Raw genomic sequence first — 20,000 nt, 5'->3', positions numbered from 1 at the left:
CATCATCATCATCATCATCATCATCACCATAATAATAATAATATAATAATAATAATAATAATAATAATAATAATAATAATAATAATAATAATAATCATCATCATCATAATAATAATAATAATAATAATAATAATAATAATAATAATAATAATAATAATCATAATAATAATAATAATAATAATAATAATAATAATAATAATAATAATAATAATAATAATAATAATAGACTCTAATAAAGTGCACGATGTATTCAACAATGAGGCTCTTGACGTTATAGTTTGATGGTTGGGGGTGGGGGGGGGGTGGAGGGGGAGTGGATGATGGATAAGAGTGGTGGGTGGGTGGGGGAGGGGTGATAGATAGGGGGTGGTGTGGGGAGAGTGGATGACAAATAAGTGGTGTGGGAAGGGTGCAGGGGGTGATGGATGGGAAGGGTGCAGGGGGTGATGGATTGGGGGGGGGGGGGGGGTTGAGGGTAGATCAGTGGAGTTTGGAGGCAGATGAATGTGTGTAGGAGGGTAAAGGAGGAGGGAAAGGAGGGAGAGTAGAAAAAATGGTGAAAAAAACAGGAGAGACACGAGGATGATGAAGTTGACGATGGTGTTAAAAATTTATATATATATATAAATAATAAAAAATAATAAATAAAAAATAAAAATTAAAAAAAAATAATATATATATATATATACAGATCAACCGATCGACATCCTGATTATTATTAAATTAAGAACTATATATAATCAAATAAAGTAAGCAAAACAAAATTTTAAAAAACAAAACAAAATACAAACAAAGATATGATAATAAAACTCATAGAAAACAACCAACAAAGCAACAGTCAAATTCAAAATAAAAGTAAAAATAAAAATGTGCACCTGAAAATAATTTAAAAAAAAAAACAAAACAAATATCAACAATCCCTTTAATACAAAACATATTATGATTATTATTATGATGATGATTATGATGATGATGATGATTATTATTATTATTATTATTATTATTATTATTATCATCATGATTATTATTCTAATTATTATTATTGCCATTATTATGATGAAAACCAAACCAAACATTGTCGACCAAGACACCCTACTCCCTCCCCAGTCTGGTGTTATATTGCGTTCCAAACTAGACATTGACGACCCAGGAACCCTACTCCCTCCCCCGTCTAGTGTTATATTGCGTTCCAAACTAGACATTGACGACCCAGACACCCTACTCCCTCCCCAGTCTGGTGTTATATTGCGTTCCAAACTAGACATTGACAACCCAGACACCCTACTCCCTCCCCAGTCTGGTGTTATATTGTGTTCCAAACTAGACATTGACGACCCAGACACCCTACTCCCTCCCCCGTCTGGTGTTATATTGAGTTCCAAACTAGACATTGACGACCCAGACACCCTACTCCCTCCCCAGTCTGGTGTTATATTGCGTTCCAAACTAGACATTGACGACCCAGACACCCTACTCCCTCCCCCGTCTGGTGTTATATTGCGTTCCAAACCAAACATTGACGACCCAGACACCCTACTCCCTCCCCAGTCTGGTGTTATATTGCGTTCCAAACTAGACATTGACGACCCAGACACCCTACTCCCTCCCCCGTCTGGTGTTATATTGCGTTCCAAACTAGACATTGACGACCCAGACACCCTACTCCCTCCCCAGTCTGGTGTTATATTGCGTTCCAAACTAGACATTGACGACCCAGACACCCTACTCCCTCCCCAGTCTGGTGTTATATTGCGTTCCAAACTAGACATTGACAACCCAGACACCCTACTCCCTCCCGAGTCTGGTGTTATATTGCGTTCCAAACTAGACATTGACGACCCAGGAACCCTACTCCCTCCCCAGTCTGGTGTTATATTGCGTTCCAAACTAGACACTGACGACCCAGGAACCCTACTCCCTCCCCAGTCTGGTGTTATATTGCGTTCCAAACTAGACATTGACGACCCAGACACCCTACTCCCTCCCCAGTCTGGTGTTATATTGCGTTCCAAACCAAACATTGACGACCCAGACACCCTACTCCCTCCCCAGTCTGGTGTTATATTGCGTTCCAAACTAGACATTGACGACCCAGACACCTACTCCCTCCCCAGTCTGGTGTTATATTGCGTTCCAAACTAGACATTGACGACCCAGACACCCTACTCCCTCCCCAGTCTGGTGTTATATTGCGTTCCAAACTAGACATTGACGACCCAGACACCCTACTCCCCCCCAGTCTGGTGTTATATTGCGTTCCAAACTAGACACTGACGACCCAGGAACCCTACTCCCTCCCCAGTCTGGTGTTATATTGCGTTCCAAACTAGACATTGACGACCCAGACACCCTACTCCCTCCCCAGTCTGGTGTTATATTGCGTTCCAAACTAGACACTGACGACCCAGGAACCCTACTCCCTCCCCAGTCTGGTGTTATATTGCGTTCCAAACTAGACACTGACGACCCAGACACCCTACTCCCTCCCCAGTCTGGTGTTATATTGCGTTCCAAACTAGACATTGACGACCCAGACACCCTACTCCCTCCCCAGTCTGGTGTTATATTGCGTTCCAAACTAGAAGCCTGAAATTGGAATCCTCGTCATGTTGACTGATACAAGTCCTGACACGCCAACACACCGAATACACGCCAACACGCTTTTCATTTCAATGACGTTGATAAAAAGATAATTGTTTGTTGATTTTTGTTTTGTTTTTTATTCAATGAAAAGAACAAACAAAAAACAACATAGAAACAAACAAAAAAACAACAACAAAAAAAAAAAAAACAACTAAAAATAGAAACATGATTTTTAACCAATAAGATATGATATATATTTGCATAATTTTTTTTTTTTCGTTGTCATTGAGATAAAATAATAAAATGAGAGACGGAAATCGAATTTAGCACAATGATAGAAATTGCTAATTATGGAAAACCTCTAATCAAATACTTTAGTCATTAAATGTGAAGAAAACAATGAATGCTAATCAATTTTCCTACAGGTTATATGATGGACACACACACACATATCGTCGTTCATTTTTTCACAATCAGCACGTGTCACATATTGTAAAGTGAAAGATAATTTTGCAAAAATAAAATTCGCATATTTTTTTTTTTTTTTTTTTTTTTTTTTTTTTTTAAATCGGGATATTGCAAAAATAGCGGAACAGGCTCAAGAGAGGAAATTCCTCCTGAGTCCAAAAACGGCAGATTTCCGAGGGAAATCATCCACACTGATAAATCAAAAATTACGCAGACCTCACTCACTATCCAGCGCCATCCTCGTTGATGTTGTAAATCAAATTTTACCCAGACCTCACTCACTATCCAATGAACGACAATATGTGACATTCTGCCTCCAGTACGTAAAATGAACGACAATATGTGACATTCTGCCTCCAGTACGTAAAATGAACGACAATATGTGACATTCTGGCTCCAGTACGTAAAATGAACGACAATATGTGACATTCTGCCTCCGGTACGTAAAATGAACGACAATATGTGACATTCTGGCTCCAGTACGTAAAATGAATGACAATATGTGACATTCTACCTCCAGTACGTAAAATGAATGACAATATGTGACATTCTACCTCCAGTACGTAAAATGAATGACAATATGTGACATTCTACCTCCAGTACGTAAAATGAATGACAATATGTGACATTCTACCTCCAGTACGTAAAATGAATGACAATATGTGACATTCTGGCTCCAGTACGTAAAATGAACGACAATATGTGACATTCTGCCTCCAGTACGTAAAATGAACGACATTATGTGACATTCTGCCTCCAGTACGTAAAATGAATGACAATATGTGACATTCTGGCTCCAGTACGTAAAATGAATGACAATATGTGACATTCTGGCTCCAGTACGTAAAATGAATGACAATATGTGACATTCTGGCTCCAGTACGTAAAATGAATGACAATATGTGACATTCTACCTCCAGTACGTAAAATGAATGACAATATGTGACATTCTACCTCCAGTACGTAAAATGAATGACAATATGTGACATTCTGGCTCCAGTACATAGAATGAATGACAATATGTGACATTCTGGCTCCAGTACGTAAAATGAACGACAATATGTGACATTCTGCCTCCAGTACGTAAAATGAACAACGACGTGTGACACTCTGCCTCCTTGACTGTTAATATCTATAATGTCAAGATGACTCAGATGTTGAAAATGGGAATCTAGCGTCCAAAATGTGAAAACAAAGTCAATTTTATAATAATTTGCTTTCTTGAACTAACTGAATAGAACTGTTTCAAATAAAAAATTAACAAACAAAAAATTAAAATATTAAAAAATAAAATTCCCTTTCATTCATCCGCTTGGTTAAATTTTGTCATTTGAGTCTATTCCAAGGCAAGACTGGACTAACCCAGGCGTCAGCCGCAGTGCAGCGCTACAAAGTGAGCAAGGGCGAGGCGACTTGCTCAAGGCCACACAGCGTGGCGGGGTGATCAAACTCGGTACCTTTTGGACAGGAAGCAAAAACCATACTGCTGAGCCAGGCTGTCCCATGTCATACATAAATCATTTTAAAAAAAATGCAATTTCTTATTTCATGACTTCATCGTCTTGAATCGGTATTAGATCGGGTTTGTTTAGATGCTAATAATAAACATGAATTAGGGGTTGCGAACACTTCATTTTGATTTTAGGTTTATCGTAGGTGACAAGTTTAAAAAATACAATCATATAAGTCTGGGCAAGAGTGCATTGTAAAAAAGGTTACAAACTATCATAATATGTGTATTCAAATCATGATTTATCTCACAATCACTAACTACTTGTGGGGAGGGGTGCTGATAGCTCAGTTGGTAGAGCACTCGCTTCACATGCAAAGAGACCAAACCAAGATTGATCCTGGGTGCAGTCGATATTTTTTTCAGCCCTCCCTGACCACCCAGAATCGAATGGCTAGCTGAGTTTGTTAGATTTGGTGGAAAGCATTTTGCGATAGACTAGTGTCCTATCCAAATGGTAGCAAGCAATTGCTATTGTCCGTTTCATGCTACAGAAATAGGGATAAACTCCAGGTCTGTGGATCTCATGGCTCTGATAAAACCACACTGAATACTTCCAGTTGTTAGAAAAACAAAAAACAAAAACAAAAAAAAACATACAAAACATATTAAATTTTATACATTCTATGCCTCATCAAAGTGAACAAACTTTGACCAAACATAAAAACATGTGAAATCAACAACGATAATATAAATTCAGTGAGGACAATAATAAATCTACTCGCTGAACATAATGAAAAGCTGAAATCAACAACGATAATATAAATTCAGTGAGAACAATAATAAATCTACTCGCTGAACATAATGAAAAACTGAAATCAACAGTTAGAAGATAAATTCAATCAGGACAATAGCAGATAGTTCGCTGGAAATAATGAAAAACACTGAAATGAAACGGGTTGGTTCATTTTGATTATTTAATTTTTTTAAAATCACCTTCAGACATTTTCATAGGTCTCAAATCAGATTTTTCTAAAAGGAGGAATATTTCAAGGCTTTCTTGGAATGAATGACCAATCTGTCTTCATTAATGACAAGACTGGTAAAATACATAATTATTCACATATAAATCATACTATAAAAAAGACCCCCAAAAAATATGAAAGAACAAATAAACAGGGATAGATGTATCAGTACATGACAGAATCAGTCGGGCGGTGACAATTTTGGATTTGCATTTTTTTCTTTTTTGCATTTTCTGAACGAATGCTCCCCAGAGCATTTTAATCTTTATTTGAAGTGAATCGGGAGATTTTTCATGAAGTTCTGGTCAGATGTACGGGAAAGGTATCCAGCAACTTTTCTCAAACTTCAAACTTTTTCAAAATGACTAGCTGTAAAAAATATTTAGAAGTGAAATTAAGCTTTGATATTTCCAGAAGATGTAAAAAAAAAGGGCTGATTTAATCATTTATGACAAGAACTCATTTTTAAAATAAAAAATGACCTTCTAACTAAACTTGGCAATATCTCAGTTCAAACTGTTTCATTATCCGACTGATTATGTCATTCACTGTAACATATTATATTATATTACATACATACATACATATACACACATACCATACATATTTATATATACAAATGTATATAATTGTTCTTACCTCCTGTTTCTCTAACTTGTTTTGGTCTTCTATCCTGGTGAGTATCTCAGTCATGTTGGTTTCTAGTACCATCCCTCCCATCACCAACTCTCCCAAGATGTAATGGACCTTGAAGGGGAAATAACCATGAGTATTCAATTCAAGATGTAATGGACCTTGAAGGGGAAATAACCATGAGTATTCAATTCAAGATGTAATGGACCTTGAAGGGGAAATAACCATGAGTATTCAATTCAAGATGTAATGGACCTTGAAGGGGAAATAACCATGAGTATTCAATTCAAGATGTAATGGACCTTGAAGGGGAAATAACCATGAGTATTCAATTCAAGATGTAATGGACCTTGAAGGGGAAATAACCATGAGTATTCAATTCAAGATGTAATGGACCTTGAAGGGGAAATAACCATGAGTATTCAATTCAAGATGTAATGGACCTTGAAGGGGAAATAACCATGAGTATTCAATTCAAGATGTAATGGATCTGGAAGGGGAAATAACCATGAGCATTCAATTCAAAGATACAGTCAATAAATGTCACTCATGTATAAGGGAACAACATTTCGGCCTATGGCCTTCTTCAGGTAAACATGAAATATGTTATATGTACAGTTCACTCTGCTTAATTGCACATCGGTTAATCGCACACTCCGCTAAAACGCTACACATTCCCAAAAAATGGAATTTTTTTCCTACATAATCGCTCCGCTTAATCGCTACATCTTGATTCCATTTTGATTTGAGAAAAAAAATCTTTAAAATACAAATAAAAAAAAGTAATGAAAATCTGTTTCACATTGAACAAGTTCGGCACGTTAATATTGTATCAGGCGTGAACATTTTTTTCCAACGCAATTCCACTGTACCTCTGACCTGACTAGGTGAGACATGCAATGCTTGTTAACTGACATCAAAGGATAACCTGACAAGAAGGGCTAATTGACTCAGAACTCGCTGTCTGCATCACAAGGTGTGAAATGTGATCGTAGTCTACTCAATGCCGTGTGTTTGTTTACATTGTCCGACCACTCGATTGCAATTCTCGACCTGTACATTGTTTTCCCCTACTGGGCCGTGAACAATAAGAAAGGATTCCAGAGAGGACTCGCGTCTCATCTGTTGATTGATCTATACGGTCTGTGTCCACATTGATACACTCAAAAGGACGACTGAACTGGCATAAATTTAAGGCAAGTCTTTCTCCCCATTCGAAAGCTGGTTCTCGAGATGGAAAGGCATACCTGCCTACTCGAAAATTTCAAATTCAGTAAGAAATACAAAATTCATCATTAATTAATGGTCAGATTTCAGTAATACTAAAGCAAACAAAAATGATGATAGGCACACCCTTTTATATATGTAAAATAAACTTACCACGTAATATAGGCCTACTAAGAGTTCCATAACTAACGGAAGTCTATCCAGCCCGACTAGGCTTGGCTGGGCATTGCCAATGACCCCCGCGATTATAATATGCTTATTGATGACCTACTTTCGACACTGCAGTGTGTCTACCGATGAGGGTAAAGTTTCCGTGTCGAGTCGATGACGTCACTCATCGCCAGCCAACGAGGCATTGAGATTTTTTTATTGTAGCATGCAGTAAATAATGGAAAAAAAATTATTAATTTTTAATTTAACGTTGCGATTATTTGTATCAGTAATATTTCTTCTATTTCCGTAAGTCCGTAATTGTCCTTACACTTCCATAACAATTACGGACGGTCTGTAATAATAGGCAGGTATGGAAAGGTCGACAGAATGTCGGGATTGAAAAGGAACATGATGAAAAACACAATGCTGATGTTTCTTCTGCCAGCCAATGGAGTGATGAAGTTTTGAAACAACTTTTTCAGCAGTGCAACTCGAATGGCATTTGCAATTCAGACGAGGGGCTTTACTTCAATCAATGCTTCGCGATTAATATTCTTACAGACAATAATGTCACAGTTTGTTGTCGATGAAACATGAATAAAAATAGGAATTATTGAAGAGAAAAGTCTCCCAAACACAACTCACTCCCCCCCTCCCACCCCATTACTAAAAATTAATAATAAAGAGAAACAAACAAAAAAAAAACAAAAAAGAAAAAAAAGAAAGGAATCTTCTAATCAGTCTAATGTCTTGAATATGACGTAGCCCGTAGAAACCTCAGACGGGAAGGTCCTACATGGATGGTACATTTGTGTGGCTACGTGGTATGACACTCGCTTTCGGATCGGTAGGTCCTAGGTTCGAGCCTCGCGTTCGGCGCATAGTTGAGTCCTTGGAAAAGACTCTTTACTCACAGTCTCTCACCGTACTCAGATGTCAAATGAGTACCTGGCCGTTAAAAGCGTTGTCTTTGTCCGAAAAATTGTAATATTGCCTAACAGGCGTTATGTCCCATCCTACATGTTAAATGTTGCTGTTGACCAGGGACCCCTTGTAAAGCGCTTTGAGCACGTTTAGTGGATATTACGCTATAAAAAAAGCTAAAGATATATCCACTACACACGCTTTACAAAAGTTCCCTGGCGAACAGCAATTCTTAACATGTAGAACGAGAAATGACGCCTGTTAGGCAATATTAAAAAGTTCCCTGCCTAACAGCAATTCTTAACATGTAGAACGAGAAATGACGCCTGTTAGGCAATATTAAAAAGTTCCCTGGCGAACAGCAATTCTTAACATGTAGAACGAGAAATGACGCCTGTTAGGCAATATGAAAATTTTTTCCAACAGAGACAATGCTGTTAACGACCAGGTACTCATTTCCCACCTGGGTAAGGTGAGAGAATGTGAGAAATAAGAGCCTTTTCCATGGACTCCACTATGCATCGAGTGAACGAGGCTCGACCCCAGGACCGTCCGATCCGAAAGCGATTGTCATAGGACAAGACCACATAGTCGCGCAATTTAAGACTGAAACCCAGTGGGTGTATCGACGAAGCTGTAGGCCTACCTTGTTTGGTTTGAAGGGCTTTACAGCGCTTGCACCACTTTAAGGTCATATCATCACCAGTAAAAAGGAAGAAAATGGGAAAGTAATAAGTTCTAGAATTAAAATTAAAACACCCAAGAAAAACTAGGAAAAGGGGAATTGGATCAAATAAGAAACAGATGTAGATTCCAAGAGCACACTATCAGTGTATTTAGTTTGAGATCACCTTAAAGTCTCATCAAGACACAAGCACAGGTCCCCACTAAGAGGAATACACTCAAATGTTTACAAGTCATATATAATATGTGACCATTCGCCTCAAAACGGTATTAAGTCGGGATGGTTAAGATGTTGAAAATTGAATTTATAGCCAGAAATATCAGACTTGTGTTGAGTTTGTACGTTTTATTGAGGAAAATGGATACCATATTTTAGGGTGATAATGCCAACACTTTATATTTTTGACCAGTTTTAACATTAAATTCGGCTTTTAAGAATCTGGTTCGTTCCGACATAATACCGTTTTGAGACGATGGGTCACATATGTAAACAATACATAATACATGACATACCACTACCTTGTCTATGTGAAAGATCAAATCCAGTTCACAGACGTTCTCAAAACATTTGTCCAATGTCTCCACAAATACCTGAAATGAAAAAAAAAAATAATTTGACAAACGCTTTTTCTTTTATCGGGGTCCCGATAGCTCAGTTGGTAGAGCACCCGCTTCACACGCAAAAGGATCGAGATCGAACCCGGGTGCAGTGGAGATTTTTTTCTGAACCCCCCCCCCCCCCCCCAGCATTGAATGGGTAGCTGAGCCAGCTTGATCTGGTGGAAAGTACTTTGCGATAGACTAGTGTCCTATCCAAAGGATAGCAAGTAATTGCTATTGTCCGTTTCACACAATAGAAACCGGGATAAACTCAGGCTCTTTTTTTTCTTTTATTGTCATCGTTATTTAATCTTAGGAGTTTTAAGGTGTTTACCTTGAGCTTCAGCTTTGATATTACGCAATATCCTCAGAATGTGCTCAAAACGCTTTACAAAGGGTCCCTGACCAACAGCAACATATAACATGTAGAACGAGACACGATGCCTGTTAAGCGATATTACTTTTTTTTTTTTTTTCCGACAGAGAAAATGCAGTTGATGGCCAGGTACTCGTTTTACATCTGAGTAGGGTGAGAGAATGTGAGTAAAGAGCTTTTTCTAAGGACTCAATCATGCGCTGAGCGACGCTCGAACCCCGACCTTCCGATCCGAAAGCGAGTGTTATATCACTAGAGCACATTGACGCACGGTGCTTGTAGCATATCTAGGAAATGAATGTTGATCCCAGACACGGTGACCTTCACTCATAAGACTCTACTGATAAAAAACCAATGCTATTTGCTACCGCACACACTATTACAAAGTCAGGCGTTGAACCCTGTTTCTTTCAGAGAGATCAGTAATGACAAATACTGATCTCTATGATAAAACCAGGGTCCAACGCATGGGTGCAAGCAACTGGACCTCAAAAAGCCTGCAAGTCTACTTGTGACCAGACATATAATCTGAAAAAGCCTGCAAGATTCACGGTTCAAATTTAATAATATAACTATCACTTCCAGGTCACCGTAGCATCGTGATTCAAAAGTTTCGCTTAATCATATGGACGTACCCGACCCGATTGTTGGGACCTAAACAAAAAAAAAATAAAAATAAAAATTAAAAAAAAATCAATCAAATCCAAATCGCAAAAAGCCGGCAACGTTTTTTCTGGTAATCCAATCGGCCGGCAGGCAGGCCGGCTGTAGCCGGCACTCTTGCACCCATGGTCCAACGCCTGAGTACAATAATAAAGGAACAGCGATGGAGGCTATTTGATCACATCTTACGTCGAGAAGATAACATCCCAGCCCAAATTGCAATGACAGAACATTTCCTTCATGGCAACAAATACGTAGGGAGACCACCAACATCAATAGTAACTACCCTGAACCAGGACCTCTCTACATATCAGAAATTTCTGGATTCAGATGATGCCGAATTAATCCCTGAAGAACTAAGAAAAACTACAGTGCCCTCCGCACTAAAGTCACAACAAGATCTTGGCAGCCTCAAAACTCTGGCCCAGGGCTGTGACCAATGGAAACAATTAACAACATGGATGGAGAGAGAAGCTATGCACATTTAAGTTTTTTTTTAAATCTGTGACTGAATCACACAATTCTCAGCAAGCGTCATTCAGACTGCAAGGCTTACTACTACTACTACTACTACTACTACTACTACTACTCCCTCATTGACAACTAGAGAAATCCTGACAGTTATGAGAAATGAACAGATAAATGGTGTGAGAGCAAAATGTTCAATACATTTATGTCGATTTAGGAACACAAAAAATTGCATTTGTCTTTTTCTTATTGTACAATTTAGTAACCTTTTAGTTTCACCGTGCTCTAATACTTCTTCATTAGTTTTCTTCTCTGTCCATGAGATTCTTAACATCCTTCTAAAAAAAACACATTTCTGCTGCCTCCAGTTTCTTTCTAATGTCCTCTGTGATCTGATGTCACGTCTGCCCAGCAACCACATTTCTGCTGCCTCCAGTTTCTTTCTAATGTCCTCTGTGATCTGATGTCACGTCTGCCCAGCAACCACATTTCTGCTGCCTCCAGTTTCTTTCTAATGTCCTCTGTGATCTGATGTCACGTCTGCCCAGCAACCACATTTCTGCTGCCTCCAGTTTCTTTCTAATGTCCTCTGTGATCTGATGTCACGTCTGCCCAGCAACCACATTTCTGCTGCCTCCAGTTTCTTTCTAATGTCCTCTGTGATCTGATGTCACGTCTGCCCAGCAACCACATTTCTGCTGCCTCCAGTTTCTTTCTAATGTCCTCTGTGATCTGATGTCACGTCTGCCCAGCAACCACATTTCTGCTGCCTCCAGTTTCTTTCTAATGTCCTCTGTGATCTGATGTCACGTCTGCCCAGCAACCACATTTCTGCTGCCTCCAGTTTCTTTCTAATGTCCTCTATGATTGGATTCAATGATCGGATGTCACGTCTGCCCAGCTACGGCGAGCAGCTTGGTTCTAAACAAAGAAAATTGGTACTTTTTATTCTTCATTCTGGCTAAAACTTTTCATATGTTATGCGATCAGAATGTATAAAAGTCGAAACATGATCAGATTTTTAATGTTAATCTCCTCTGGCTATTTTTATGCTCCTCGGAGACATATTTCTTAAGGGCGTCCGCCATTGTTCCGATAGTTTAGGGCCAGTTACTAAATTACGAGGGAAGTGACGTCATGACTGTTGAAGCCTATTCTCAAACTGTCACAGCTTCTGCCAACAACTGGTATTTCATCTCGGTGCGCTACGTGGTCTTGTGGCATTGGCATAACACTCACTTTTTGGATCCGTCGGTCTTGACTTGGAGACTCACTCGACGATTGGCCGTGTCCTTGGAAAAGGCTCTTTACTCACATTCTCTCACTATACTCAGGTGTAAAATGAGTACCTGGCAATTAACAACACTGTCTCAGTTTTTAAAAGTTGAAGTATTGATGATGGCCTGGCAACCTCTTCAAGCACTTTGAGCATATTTAGTGGATTTTGTGCTCTAGTTAATTCCATTCTATTTTTTTCCTACTTTTCCTAGGCATCCTCTTCACTCCGACATCATAGTGTTTTAAGACAATGGATCACTATTAACTCACTCAACCCTAACACCGACAATATCCGTAGTTTACACGGATTACATTTACCCCATGCCGATTTATTCCATTTTTCTGAGAAATAATTATAGGAGGTAATATCGAAGCAAATGTTTTTGGTATTTACATGTTAATGATAGTTGAATTAAAACTATCCATGGACATGCTCATTTTCTCATTTTGAAAAGTAGCAAAAATCTGTAGGATTGAGTGAGTTAAAAACCATTTCTATCCCAGATGGACACATATGAATAGTTGTGATAGAGGGCCATTTCCCCGACACTATCGAAGATCACACTCTAATGTTGTATTGATATTTTCAATATTGAAGAGCTCAACTGCACTATGAGAGGTCAGGAACCCTACCCAGAATATAGGGGGATATGAGTCACATTAAGTGCCTCCCTGCCAACTATGGGAGGCCAGGAACCCCACCCAGATATAGGGTGATAGAAGACACAGTAAGTGCCTCCCTGCCAACTATGGGAGGTCAGGAACCCCACCCAGATATAGGGGGATATAAGACACAGTAAGTGCCTCCCTGCCAACTATGGGAGGTCAGGAACCCCACCCAGATATAGGGGGATAGGAGACACAGTAAGTGCCTCCCTGCCAACTATGGGAGGCCAGGAACCCTACCCAGATATAGGGGGATATAAGACACAGTAAGTGCCTCCCTGCCAACTATGGGAGGTCAGGAACCCCACCCAGATATAGGGGGATAGGAGACACAGTAAGTGCCTCCCTGCCAACTATGGGAGGCCAGGAACCCTACCCAGATATAGGGGGATATAAGACACAGTAAGTGCCTCCCTGCCAACTATGGGAGGTAGGGAACCCCACCCAGCTTAAGGTAATTGAGCCAGGAACCCTACCCAGATAAAGGGGGGGATAGAAGACACCGTAAGTACCTCCCTACCCACTATGGAAAGTCGGGAACCCCACCCAGTTTACGAGTACAACTGACCTACCTGTATAAGATCAAGAATACCCAGTTCACTTTCAGAAGAATCGACACAGAAGACGAAATAAAGGGTTGCATAGTGACGGTAGATCAGCTTGTAATCAGATCCTCCTATAAGCCTGCAAGACATCGATATGAATAAAACACGATAACAAGTTTAGTTTTTGCTTGTTTGTATTTAGGGTGTTTGTTTGTTTTTAAGGTTTTTACGGCGCTTGCATGTATTAAGGTCATATCAGCGCCAGTAGAAAGGAAGAAAATGGGATAGTAAAAAGTTCTAGAATTACAATTAAAGCATCCAAGAGAAGGTAATTATTTTTGTTTTTAAGGGTTTTATAGCACTTGCAACACATTAAGGTCATATCAGCGCCAGTAGAAAGGAAGAAAATGGGATAGTAAAAAGTTCTAGAATTACAATTAAAGCATCCAAGAATAAGGCAGACAAAGGGGAATTGGTTCAAATAAGAAACAGACGTAGATTCCAAGACCACACTATAAAAGGACTTAGTTTGAGATCACCTAAAAGTCTCATCCAGACACAAGCACAGGTCCCAACTAAGAGGAATACACTCAAATGTATACAATTCATATATAAAACATAAGCAAAACACGATACAGTGCATAACAGAGAGATGATTTACAAGGGAAAAAAATATGATCTCCCAAAACTAACTATATATTTGATTGTATCCCTCCCAGCCAGGGCCAGGACAATACCAAGTAATCTCATTCCAAGACAAAGACAGAAAGCATGTTGGAAAACAGACATAGGGGGAAAGAAATAGAAGACACAGTATGTACCTCCCTGCCCATTACGAGAGGTCAAGTAAATGTTGAGATCAGGAACCCCGGCCAGTTTTTTAGGTGTTTAACGGCCCTGTCAACAGCATTAGGAGAGTGTGTAGTTCGCCTAACCGGCAGCCGTGTTGTTATTTCTCTCCCGAATTGTGTGATTTTTATTGATTTCTAAAACAAAAGTCTGGAATATTTTTATACAGTCGTTTTAATAAAGTTTTATTCTACATTGTGATATATATTTCTCGGAAATTCATAAGAGGATTTTTAGATAAATTAACATTTTAGTGGTGTAGATCCCATTGTTTGAAGTATTGTACTAGCCATTTATTGTTTACACTTAAGTTAAGATTTTTAGTCACGATGTGCCATATCTATTTTCATCCTTATTACGACAACATTTATTGGAATGACACAGAATCGTCTTGGTATCACGGTAACAATAATAGCAGTAATAGCCAGCGGCTACGACCAAGTCGTGGTGGTGTGCGGAAACGAAGAAAAATAAATATTCAAATAGGTCACAGACCACCGCCCTTTCATACTAATAGAGCACTCAAAGTACATAACACACAACGGTGCCCAAGGTCTCTGATCAACATACCACTCAACGACACTCACAACAACATGCCAATAGTAAACGACACATCAACATATCAACAAAACATAATGACAACACCTGATCATTTTGATGAGATGCAGGACTTAAGTAAACATAATGAGAACGTGGCTTGTGAAAATAAGACAATAACAACAAAGGGGGGAAGAAGGGTCAATATGAGGCCAAATGAAATAAAAAGAATCAATCACCAAATCAACTCAAATCATAACACGCTTAAAATAACAAACAGGCAAACTAACAGTGACCGTAATGGTGAACCGAGAAACATGTTGAGAACTATGACCATAAACTTTCAAAGTTTAATTCCAAAACTACCGGAATTTTGGAAATTGATATCAGAAATAAAACCAGACATAATCATAGGTACGGAAACATGGCTACATTCCGAAATAAAGGACAGTGAAATATTTCCACCAGAGACATATTTCAACGTGTTCAGGAAAGACCGAGAAGATAGGTATGGTGAGGTGCTGGTTGCAACAACAACGAACCTCTCAGTAATAAAGCTTGACATTCAAACAAAATCAGAATCGGTGATCGTAAATATCAAAACAGAACAAGGCCTACTCACTGTGGGCGCTATGTACAGAACACCTTTAAACTCAACTATGGAACAAATGACTGAGATAACACACTGTATTGATAGCCTAGACCCGAAAAATGTACTCTGGTTAAGCTGAGACCTGAACCTACCTGATATCAATTGGGAACAAGAAAAAATAATCAGTTACCAATATCCTTCATTTATAAACCAAGCATTTATTAACAAATTGCAAGAATTTGGCCTTAGTCAAATAAACAAAAATCCAACAAGGGGTACAAATATCCTCGACTTATTTATCACAAATCGACCAAATTTAATTGTCAAGTGTACAACCATTCCAGGCATTAGTGACCATGACATCCTCATCACGGAAAGCACTATCAAAGCAAACAAAATCACCAAAAAAATCACACCCTATTACTATTTGGAAAAAGGCAAATATCGCCGAAATGCGGACAGAAACACGTCTTTTTAGTGAAAACATAATTAATCAACATCTAGAAAGCACTGAGGATGTTTGGACTGCCATCAACGACCACCTAAACAAAATGATGACCAAACATGTACCAACGAAGAAAAGCTCAAGGAAATTTCACCAACCATGGATAAACACCACCGTCAAACGATTATCTAGACGGAAACAAAAGGCATGGAGCAAAGCGAGAAAGTCCAACAGTAAGAAAGACTGGTACAATTACGCCCGACTGAAAAAAGAAACACAAAAAGAGATTAGAAAGGCCTATCATAATCATGTTAAGGAACTTGTTAGTGAAGACTCAAACAAAAAGCTCTGGAAATTTATAAAAAGTAGGAGGTGCGATTCGGTTGGTATAGCGCCCCTTGAGCATGATCGTGTATTATAATCTGATGCAAAGGAAAAAGCAGACATACTTAATAACCAATTCTGCTCTGTTTTTGCTTCAAAAACTCATACCAAAATTACCACTCAATAACTACAAGGCGAAGAAAACGATTCCAACACTATGGCCGAAATCAATGTGACAGTAGAGGGCGTTTCCAAACTCCTCGCCACTCTAGATCCAAAGAAAGCATGTGGCCCAGACAAAATACCATCCCGTCTCTTAAAGATATTGAGTAACGAATTTGCACCTGCCCTCACACATTTGTTCAAACTCTCTCTTGAAACGGGAGACATACCAATTGTTTGGAAGCACGCTCTTGTCCAACCCATCTACAAGAAAGGTGATAGAAGCAGGGCTCAAAACTACCGTTCAATTTCATTAACCTGCATTTGCTGCAAACTGTTGGAGCATATAGTGAGATCCTCAATAACTGAATATCTCGAAACTAACAGTATTTTTTGTGATGAACAGCACGGATTTAGGAAGCACCACTCATGTCAAACTCAACTTCTATCATTAACACATGATCTGTCAGCTGCTATTGATAAAGGTGGTCAAATTGATCTAGTACTACTGGACTTTGCCAAGGCCTTCGACAAGGTCCCTCACCATCGGTTAATCCAGAAATTGTATGACGTTGGTATCAGGAACAAAACCTTACAATGGATTGCAACTTTTCTGGACAATCGCACCCAACAAGTTCTTGTCGACGGCGAGACTTCCACTATCGGGATGGTGACATCGGGCGTACCTCAGGGCTCAGTCCTTGGGCCCGTCCTATTTTTAGTGTACATAAACGATCTTCCACGAGGTATAAGGTCAAACGTGCGCCTCTTTGCTGACGACACAGCATTATATAATCAGATAAAAACAACAGACGACTGCAAAACACTAAATGACCATCTAGCTAAATTACAAGAATGGGAAACAATAAATCAAATGGAATTTAACGTATCAAAGTGCAATGTTCTAACCATCACAAATAAGAAAGCACCTATAACATTTGAATACCAACTTCATGGTCAAAACCTGGAACATGTAAAGACAGCAAAATACCTTGGCATTGAGTTTGCTAAAAACCTCAAATGGAATGACCACATATGTCACCTGGCTTCAAAGGCAAATCAAACAAGCGCTTACATCACCCGCAATTTAAAAAGATGCCCAATCACAACTCAAACCCTTGCTTTTAAAACTATTGTTAGACCAATTTTGGAGTATGGCAGCTCAATTTGGGACCCATATACAAAGAAAAACATCGACACCTTAGAAAACATCCAAAGAAAAACAGCAAGACGCATCACAAACACATTCGATCCTTTCTCAAGTGCGTCTGAAATATCACAACGGATTGGCCTTGAACCTCTGGAAAAGAGAAGAAAGATAGATAAACTTAAATTGTTCCACAAGATCTACTACAAAAATTCGTGCCTTAAACTTCCAAACGACATCAAAGATATCGGCACAAGAAGTACGAGGGACACACAGCAAGAGTAACCATCCCAACATCAAAAACAGACGCCCACATGTATTCGTTTTTCCCTTCCACTGCCCGACTATGGAATAGCCTCCCAGCTGAAGTGGCTGAAAACGGTTGCCAACATGCCTTCACGCGATTGCTGGAGTTCACAACGTGACTTTTTAATCTATGTGGTTTTAGTATTATGTGCAGAGTTTTAGCAAGTTTAAAATGTAAAACACTACAAACTGTGGAGTGATCCTCGACAAAATTGGAGGTTTCCACAAGACGAAGAAGAAGATTAATTTCGGTCATTCAACTACCAGGTTCTAGCTTTGGTCAGTTTTTATCGCCTGGAGAGGCCATAGCTATGTGCGGCTATATGGTCTAGTGGTATGACACTCGCTTTCGGATTGGAAGGTCCTGGGTTCGAGCCTCGCGCTCGGCGCATAGTTGAGTCCTTGGAGAAGGCTCTTTACTCACATTCTCTCACCATACTCAGGTGTAAAATGAGTACCTGGTCGTTAACAGCATTGTCTTTGTCCGAAAAATTGTAATACCGCCTAACAGGCGTCATGTCTCATCCTAAATGTTAAATGTTGCTGTTGACCAGGGACCCCTTGTAAAGCGCTTTGAGCACATTTAGTGGATATTGCCCTATACAAAGCTCAATTTAATTTAATTTTAATTAATAGCTGCTACATCGTGTTAACATTGTTGAGAAAAAAAAAAAAAATTGATAAAACCATCATAGTTACACGTTTGTTCTTCTATTTCAATTTTTTATTTAATTGAGCTTTTATGTAGTGCAATATCCACTTAACTCACTCAACCCTAACACCGACTATATCCGTCGTTAACCCGGGTTACTTTTACCCCATGATTATCTATTAGATTATTTTTCTAAGACAAATTATAGACGTAGTACCAAAGGTACTGGTTTTAGGTATTTCATGTTAATAATGGTAGTTGAATAAATCTATTTATGTACATGCTTATTTTTAATATATTTTTCCAATTTTGCAGAGTAGCAAAAATCTCTAGGATTGAGTGATTTAACAAATTTAAATCGCTTTACAAAAAAAATTATGACATCGGCCTTGCGAATTTTTTGTTTAACAAAACTGATGAGTTTCAAAGGGGGTTCTATAAATAAATAGTACGGTTTGGCAGATTTTTGTGGTATTTGGCAGATTTTTGTGGTATTTGGCAGATTTTTGTGGTATTTGGCAGATTTTTGTGGTATTTGGCAGATTTTTAAAATCCAGTTGGCAGAATGTCTGAAAATAATCTGGCAACCCTGATGATTATTCATAAAACCTGCTAAGTCATGTGATGTTGGAAATTGTCATCTGGCCAACTGGCCGCCCTGTGGTCAGATTCATTTGTGCACACCTCATCATCATCCATTGTGGCTTGTGCTCTTGAGCACGTTGCCGGTCAGCTGTCTCCACGAATCACGATCCTCTGCGATGCGCATGAAATCTGTGTTGCTTTTTAAATGATTTTTTTTTGTTTGTTTGTTTGTTGCTTTAGGTCTCTTCCAACGCAAGTGAGGTTATATGAGAGACCGCTGAAACAAAAAAACAAGCAATCTAACAAAAATAGTACAAATGTAAATCAAAATCATAACCTAAAGATATCATAAGCTAAATTATAAATAACCAAGAACAAACAGGCAGAAGATTTACAGAAAAAAAATATCCCCTGTCAAAAATACAACCACAAACCAAAGAAGCAGGATAGGCTAGTAAAGAGAAGAAGAAACGACATCACTATCGGATCGTACACCCATGCGAACATCATAGGTATATGATTCAAGGGTGATGCTCCCATCCAACCACCCGCGCTTTTTAAATGACATTTGCCCATTCTTAGCTTATCTAGATACGTCATCCAAACTAGACATTATCCTCCAAATCCCCTCCCAAATCAATTAAACAAAACATTCAAG

General features: G+C 38.9%; 1 protein-coding gene across 6 annotated transcripts in view; it reads right to left on the bottom strand.

Annotated features, from left to right (window-relative positions):
* LOC144960251 (AP-3 complex subunit sigma-2-like) overlaps window positions 1-20,000 on the bottom strand; it is a 63,259-nt gene that overhangs the window by 35,886 nt on the left and 7,373 nt on the right. For all 6 annotated transcript variants that reach the window (XM_078893283.1, XM_078893279.1, XM_078893281.1 and 3 more), the window contains exons 3-5: window positions 13,771-13,882; window positions 9,667-9,738; window positions 6,166-6,273 (exon numbers count right to left, since the gene is read on the bottom strand). In XM_078893283.1, coding sequence (XP_078749409.1) covers window positions 6,166-6,273; window positions 9,667-9,738; window positions 13,771-13,882 — 292 coding nt within the window. The remainder of the gene's footprint in view (window positions 1-6,165; window positions 6,274-9,666; window positions 9,739-13,770; window positions 13,883-20,000) is intronic.

The sequence above is a fragment of the Berghia stephanieae genome, chromosome 15 (genome assembly GCF_034508935.2).
Source record: "Berghia stephanieae isolate SIO BIC M18660-M18661 chromosome 15, UCSD_Bste_1.3, whole genome shotgun sequence".
Taxonomy (NCBI): Eukaryota; Metazoa; Mollusca; class Gastropoda; order Nudibranchia; family Aeolidiidae; genus Berghia; species Berghia stephanieae.
Note: the sequence above shows the minus strand (reverse complement) of the source record. Positions and strands in the feature narration are given on the sequence as shown.